A 7,579-nucleotide genomic window follows, 5' to 3' on the forward strand; every position below is an offset into this window, starting at 1 on the left:
ATTAGCAACAAAGGAATACATAATATCAAACGCGTCGATATAAACAAAGTCAATCGTAACGCAAGGGAACTCGCAATAATTTGACGGTGAAGCGGACGAAACTGCGCACGCGCTGTGCGGTTATGGTCGCGCAAGCACTCGCTCTGTTGTGAGCTGTGCACAATGACGACAGCGAACCGGCGCGCACCGTTCGAACGAGGAGGCGACAGCGCTTAACCTCGTCGGAGCAAGTAGCAGCAAAATCGCCTCGCAGGAGCCGGGTGTTCACGAACGGCAAGCCGCACTTATTCGGTTAAAGTACGACGAAAATACAAAAGCGACAGCACACTCGCGGAGAGAGAGAACATGCCGGTATCAACGGTAGCCGCGGCGCAACGCGTACAAGAGAAAAAGGCGAGCGTAAACGCGCGGCTTAATTAACGTAATAAAAGGGAGAGAGCGGTATAGAGAGAGAAGACAAGCGCTAGACCTGGTACTTACAGTATCGCCGCTTGCACGCTTAATCTAACCCGCTGACCAAGAGCGTTAAGTAGCGGACTCGCTTCTGTTGCGTATTCGCTCTTGTCGTCGATGAATTGACGATGACGCTTCTCCCCTGATAGGAGCGGTGCTGATCGTCCGTAGTAGGCCTCTGCTTCAGCCCCGCTGTAGCGATATCCTCTGCTACCTTCTAACGCTAGTTCTTCGCGAAGAAAAGCCGGAAAACTTGTGGCGACTCGTGCGAGGAGTCTTAGCCGGTCGCGGATTGAAAGCCAACTGTATCAATTTTCGAAACTCTCTCTCTCTCCTCGCAAGGAAGCGTCTCTCCGCGAGGTCCGCGCCGCGAGTCGATATCGATTATCGTACGCCAGTCGCGTCGCTTACCAGTTCGCTGACGTCCGCAATGCTGTAACTATTCAAACGATATGATAATTTATAATGTTTATTAAATATATTAGTCACTGGCTTCTTGGGGAGAGAGAGACATAACGAATATACAAGCGATTCGTTATATCCCCCTTCCCCAGACGCTGGTTGCCAGTGGGTACCAGATCGAAGCCTAGTCTCTCTCTCTGCATGCATATGAGTTTATTTACCTCCTAGGGAAAATTTAGAGCGCGGGCCATCATGTCGGGGCAGAACAAGCGCAACCACAAAAGGATAGGAAGGGCAAGGTAGTTAGAGTAATTCTCTCCCTTACAAAAATAGGCGTTTATTCGCTACAAATGTAATAAAAAAGATGAAACGATTAAATACATTATATTATTTTTTTTTTTGATTAGGGGCACAGCCCTCGCTTAGCGTTACGCGCGCCGCGTAACAATCAAGTATGAGAAGAGAAAGAAAAGAACAAAACGTGGTAGCGAAACTCGCTTTTAGCGTGTACGCGAAGCGTAACGCTTACTTGCTGCCCTTATGGGCGCGCAGCTCATTCGCCGTATAGGCGTACTGCGCCTGCTGCTCCGACAACCACAGCGGGTGGAGCGAAAAGTTCGGGCAGTCAGTCGAGCGAGCGACGCTAGTCAGGCCGCACATGCGGCAGAACCTTACGCCTATGAGGTCGTCGCGCGGTCCGTCCCATTTTCCGCAGGGTTCCGTGCGGAACGCATTCTTGAGGGCCACGTGGCCGGGTGGCCGTTTAATGGTGCCCCGCGCGAAGCTCTGGGTCAGGCCTCCAGGCCTGGCCGGAGCCTGGGCGACGACCATTTCTGCGCACGGTCCCGCCTGGTCAGGGGTAGACTCCGTGTCCCAGGGCCTTCCGGCTTGGCAGATACGGAGCGCGTGGCGACGGGGATCCACCGCTAAGCGATCCAGCTGCCTCATCTGGGCACGAAGGTCGTCCACCTCCCGCAGCTTGGCCTCGACGGCCTCAGCGAGCGCTCGCTTCTCCTCCTCGGCCATGCGCTGCGCCAGCCATTCAGTACGGACGTCAGCGACGTACGCTTTCCAGTCCAGCTCCTGCTGGATCTTCGCAGCGTACTCGCCAGCGACCCGCCTTGCCTCGGGGCCAACGACGCGGATGAAGTCCGCCGCTTCCGTAAAAACGGCAGTCTCTTCCAAATTGGCGGCAATACGGGCAGCGCGGGCGCCTTTTACCCGCTGGAAGAGTTCTTCCCAGGCCTCTTCAAGGGCCCTTGGCCCATAGACGGGGAAGGGAGCGTCGTCGCTGGACTCGGTGTCGTCCTGGGCTGGTGACGAAGCGACGTCCGCGGCAACCTCTGAGTCTCCCTCAGTGCTCGCCTCTTCCTCGGGCGTCCTCACTCGCTCGTCGGGAGCTTCGGCCTCAGGGGCTAGTCGGAGGAGCTCAGGCGACGAAGCGGGCTCGGCTCCAACGTCGAGGGCCTCTTCCCCGGTCGCTTCAAGCGTTTCCCCGGGGACAGCAGCCTCGGCGCTCAGCGATTTCTCGCCTTCGTCGGTTACGACCTCGACGCATACCGCGGCTTCGGCGACCGCGTCTTCAGCGACAGCGCCTTCAGCCGGAGCGACGACTCGCTGGGGCTCTCCCTCGGAGCTCTGCTGCGTAGATTCCATCTGAAAAAAAATCCCAAGGTAAAGTAGTATCTCTTGGAGCTATCAAGATGACCCAGCAAGCAGGAGAAGATCAAGCATTAGAGAGCGACGGAGTAAAGCAGCAAAGCAGAAGTTGAAAAGACAGTAGATCGAGTAAAAGCATAAGCAAAACAAAGCAAGAAAAAAAAACAAAAATAAGGCGCAATTGAGTCGCTTAATTTCGGTTGGAACGGAGTCGTCTCGGTGACGGCGCATTCGCACGCAACGCGAGCCTCTTCTTACCTTTCGGTCGGCCACGCTTTCTCCGCGGTTCGGAGTTCGTCTCGCAGTTTTCCGACCTATTCGGTTTAGACGCGCTCTCGACGAGTACTGGAGAAAACAGATCGTTGAGGTCAAACTCTTCTTCGGACTTAGGTTCCTCTTCTACTTCTTGGTCCGCGTCCGGACATTGATCCTCGTCGTGGCAAGGTCGTAAGTCGCAAACGGCAACTTTACCCACATCGTGGCCTTTTTCGGTGCTCAATTGGTATGAGTTCAGGCCTAGACGAGCGGTCACGACGAAAGGTCCCGCAAACTTCGGGCTCAGCTTAGCAGCTATTTTCATCGCTGCTGAAGAGAGTAGGCGGTTCTTAGCCCAGACTTTATCTCCAACGCAATACTCTACATTTCTTCGTTTTAGGTTGTAATACTTCTGTTGACGATCTTGCGCAATCCGAGTGTTTTCCCTAGCGACGGCGCGGAAATCATCCAATTTCTCCATCCTTGCGTGCCAGTGTTCCACTGCCGCAGCTTCAAGGTTACGGACTTGGTCTCTATCTTCCCTTTTTTTCTTGGAGTCGGGAAGTTCAGGGTGCCGCCCGTAATTAAGGAAAGCTGGACTAGCGCGCGTCGCTTCATGTATCGCAGTGTTGTAAGCGAAAGCGAATTCCGCTATGTGCGCGTCCCAGGTGGTGTGATTTTCTTGAATGAAGGCACTAATCATGGTCTTGATAGTGCGATTCACTCTCTCCGTCGGATTGCTCTTAGGAGAATACGGCGCGCACGTGCTGTGCGTTACGCCGAATGAGTCCAAGAACTCATCCACCAACTTATTCTTGAACGGCGTACCGTTATCCGATAAAAATTTATCGGGCACTCCGAATCGCAGAAAGATTCGCTCCTTTAACTCGCGGCGGATCGCTTTCCCATTAGCTTTGCGTAATGGAATGCACTCTATCCAGCGAGTAAAGAGGTCAACAAAAATGAGAAGATGTTCGTGACCCTGCGCTGACCTTGGAAAAGGGCCCATAGTGTCGCCTGCCACTATTTCCCATGGCCGAGAGACTATGTGCCTTCCCATTAAACCTGCAGGAGCGACTTGCTCCACTTTGGTTTGTTGGCAGACAAGGCAATTACGGACGTAATGTGCTACGTCTCTATTCATGCCAGGCCAGTAATATTTCAGTGCTGCTCGCTTTAGCGTCTTATATCGCCCTAGATGTCCTGCTGTCAGGCTATCGTGGCTTTCTACAAGCACTTGAGCTCTGCGTTCTCGCGGGAGCACTAGTTTCCATGCGTCCTCGTCCGCGCCCATCAGATCGTCAACAAGAGGATCCGGCTTGTAGATATATAGCTTATCTCCGCTATACTTCCAATACGGGTGTTCGGTTGGATTCTCTCGAACCCTTTGAACCCATTTCGAATATCAAGGGTCTTTGATTGGAGTTAGCGCTGAGAGCGATGCCAAGTCGGTGGCAGTAGTCGTGCCATCTTCTTCGTGCATCCGTGATAAGGCATCTGGAACGACGTTGAACTTTCCCTTGCGATGCACTATATCGAAACTGTACGACTGTAAGATCAGCGACCAGCGTCCAAGCTTACCGTTCGGATGCTTCAAATCTCGTAGCCATTTCAGACTATAGTGATCGGTTATCACTGTAAAATGATAACCTTCTATATAAGGCCTAAATTTCTCAATCGCCCAAATTACTGCGAGACACTCTTTTTCTGTTACTGAGAGCCTCCTCTCCGTAGCGCTGAGTGCTCGACTGGCAAAACAGAGCACTCTGTCTTCTTCTCCAATGTGTTGTAGGAGAACGCTGCCCAGTCCTGAATCGCTTGCGTCACATTCGACTATAAACGGGGCCGCGAAATCGGGCCGTGCCAAGACTGGGGCAGTGGCGATCTGTCCTTTGATGCGCTCGAAAGCGTCTTGCTGCGCTTCCGTCCACTCGTACTTAGTGTCTTTTCGGGTTAATAAGGTAAGCGGATCCGCTATGCTCGCAAAATCGGGCAAAAACTTCCGATACCAGGACGCCATGCCGAGGAATCTGCGCAACTGCTTCAGATTCTTTGGCGGCGGATAGTCCAAAATAGGACGAACCCTTTCCGGATCAGGACGAGTCCCATCCTTGTTGACTAAAACACCTAAGTAGCGAACTTCTGTCATACAGATGCGCGACTTCTTGTAGTTGATGGTTAGGCCCGCCTTTTTGATCCGATTAAGGATACACGAAAGCCATTTCAGATGTTCATCATAGGTCTCTGTGGCTATGATTAAATCATCTATATATATGTGAAGGCGTAGGGCTCCATCTCAGGCGGTATCAGCATATCTGCCAGCATTTGGAAGGTAGCTGGTCCTCCAGCCACTCCATAGGGCATTCGCACAAACTCGAATAGCCCAAGGCCAGGGACTGTAAATGCTGTAATCGGCATGGATCGCTCCGTAAGAGGGATCTGGTGAAAGGCCCCAGAGCAGTCAAGAGCGCTAATATACTTAGCGTGCTGCAGTTTTCGCAGAATCACGTCCATGAAAGGAAGCGGGTAAGCGCTAACTTTGGACACTGCGTTGACCTTTCTAAAATCTACGCAAAAGCGATACGAACCGTCTGGTTTTTTAACCATAACAATGGGGCTCGACCATTCGCTTTTCGAACGCCGAATTATCTTCGCCTCAAGCATCTTATATACCTGTGCATGCATCTCCGTTTCGATAACATGCGAAACAGGATAATATTTCTGCTTGATCGGCCGGGCATCTCCAACGTCAATGTCATGGGAAATCCATGAAGTACATCCGATGTGGCCATTCTTTGATTCCGGCAGTATCTCCTCAATTACTCGGTCGATCCCTTTTCGTTGCTCTGGAGTAATCTCTGCAATACCAAGTGCGGACAGAGCGAGCGGACTATCAACGCTCAAAGACGAGAGGGTAAGTGACACGTGTTGATCACACCCTTTTACCCGTAAGGTATTCGTCTCGGGATCAAGACAAGCGGAAAACGCACGAATGAAGTCTCCTCCTAGAGTACATTCAGACTCGGCTTCGCTTAAAATAAGGGCATCTATCATATAAGACGCTCCTGCGACCGAAAATGGTAATTGAACACTGCCAATGATGGGCACGTAATGTCCATCGATAGCGCGCGCTCCTGGGCCGCACTATAGGAATTTTCGCCCAACTTTGAACGAAATCAAATAACTCAAGATCTAAAAGGGTTAGAGAAAATCGGGGAACGGCATTTTGAAGCTTTTGTTAAGTAGATTAAGGGAAAAATAGTCCAATTCGAGAAAAAAAAAATTTTGAGCTCCAAATCGAAGGTCAAAACACGAGTTTTTAGGAAAATAAAGCTTTTTTATTTTTTCTAACATACTTACACCATGAAATTTGAAAAAGCAATGCAACAGAAGTGTAGCTCTTGAAAAAACAAGGCAGATAGCATTTTTTGTTTTTTTTTTTTACTTCAAGGTCAACGAAGTAATATTCGTCAAATCATCCACTTACCTATCGTGAGTGATTTAATTGACTTAACACAGTTTTTAGTTCTAGTACGGGTTACGAAGCTCTTGATGTGTGGCAAAAGTTCAAGAAACCATTAATAATAATTTGAAAGTCATTAATACGTTGAAGTACACACACAATTTGAGATAGCTACATTTTTTTACATGAAATAATTTGTTACAAATTCTCGAAACTCGTTGCTCATAAGACTGCGCGCCTGTAATGAACTTATAACCCTATTCATCTTCAGTGTCAGAGTATTCGTCGGAATCTACAATTTCAATTGATGACTTGAGAAGACTGGAAATCATATTTATTCATTCATTTATTGTTTCCATAAAAGTATTGTATCTCTGATTCAATGTTTGATACTCACTTCTCTTGAATATACTTTCGAATATTTGCTGGGATTCCATGTTTTCTGAGAATGGCCTTTCTTCTGATTATTCTCTTCTTTATGCCCATCAGAGATATTGCAGGATCACTCATTTCAATTGCTCTATTGTATAAATCTTGGGTACGATTTTCACGAGAACTTTGACGACAATGATGAGTTGTGTTTGATCTGAAGTATTTATGCCATGATTCCAAACCATCTTCAGCAAAATATGCGATTGGAAGAGGAAAATTTTCTGCTATTTGACATCCATGAATCAATAACTTGTGCGTAGTTGGATTCATTTTTGCCCAGGGGTACAGCGAATAGTATAATTTGTAAGTATCGAAAGTAAAATTTTTCATTTTATCTAAATCGAGTACTTTTTTACTTTTGAATGCGGCAAGAACAGTTGCTATATTTTCGACTAATTTTTCGTCGAGTTCTAAGGCTTCTGCGAACGCTGCTGGATTTCCAAAGCATATCCTAGCTAAATTTCCAGTATTTGTCGTTCCAGTACCTTGGAGCAATTGATCCGCTCGAATCGTTAACTTTTTGTACAAGTTTTCTTTGACAACATTTTCTCTGTCCTTGTATTTATCTGTAAAATAATAGTATTTCATTGCTAGCAATCTGCTTTACAAAACTATTAATCTGTATGTAATCTGGAGAGTGCTAAATGACTCGTGACTTTTTCCATCAATTATAAAGTTTAAGTCATGTTAAACAGTTGAAACGCTGCCCCAAAATATTGAAAACTTATTTATGATAAAAAATACACGTACCTTTGTCTTTGTCGATTCTTTCCCACTGTTGAAAAGGCTTGCGGTAACTCAGATTCATCAAATGCTCAAATGCTTTTATTTGACAGTGTAAAATACCTAATCCGAAATTTAGTGTATCTCCTTTTGATGTAAATTTATTCTTCAAATTACTAAATGTAGATGTTG

At 47.9% G+C, this 7,579-nt stretch overlaps 2 protein-coding genes across 2 annotated transcripts; both read right to left on the minus strand.

Annotated features, from left to right (window-relative positions):
- Window positions 1-2,704: 2,704 nt before the first annotated feature.
- LOC131665737 (uncharacterized) lies at window positions 2,705-3,472 on the minus strand. The gene has a single exon (XM_058937822.1). The coding sequence runs from the start codon at window positions 3,470-3,472 to the stop codon at window positions 2,705-2,707; it is 768 nt and encodes a 255-aa protein (XP_058793805.1).
- Window positions 3,473-6,441: 2,969 nt separating this feature from the next.
- Window positions 6,442-6,934, minus strand: LOC131665680 (uncharacterized). Its single transcript, XM_058937741.1, has 2 exons — window positions 6,630-6,934; window positions 6,442-6,553 (listed from the first exon to the last, which is right to left on the minus strand). Exons 1-2 carry the CDS (start codon window positions 6,932-6,934, stop codon window positions 6,490-6,492), a joined length of 369 nt encoding a protein of 122 aa, XP_058793724.1. The 3' UTR covers window positions 6,442-6,489.
- Window positions 6,935-7,579: the final 645 nt, after the last annotated feature.

This window comes from Phymastichus coffea, unplaced genomic scaffold (assembly GCF_024137745.1).
Source record: "Phymastichus coffea isolate CEN01 unplaced genomic scaffold, Cenicafe_Pcof_1.1 PCOF00003, whole genome shotgun sequence".
NCBI classification, from domain to species: Eukaryota; Metazoa; Arthropoda; class Insecta; order Hymenoptera; family Eulophidae; genus Phymastichus; species Phymastichus coffea.

Excerpts from the sequence above, each read along its gene's own strand:
- LOC131665737 (XM_058937822.1), bottom strand. The coding sequence starts at position 3,472 with ATGATTAGTGCCTTCATTCAAGAAAATCACACCACCTGGGACGCGCAC.
- LOC131665680 (XM_058937741.1), bottom strand. The coding sequence starts at position 6,934 with ATGAATCCAACTACGCACAAGTTATTGATTCATGGATGTCAAATAGCA. Across the intron at positions 6,554-6,629 it reads CGAAAGTATATTCAAGAGAA|TCTTCTCAAGTCATCAATTG; the intron begins GTGAGTATCAAA and ends TATGATTTCCAG.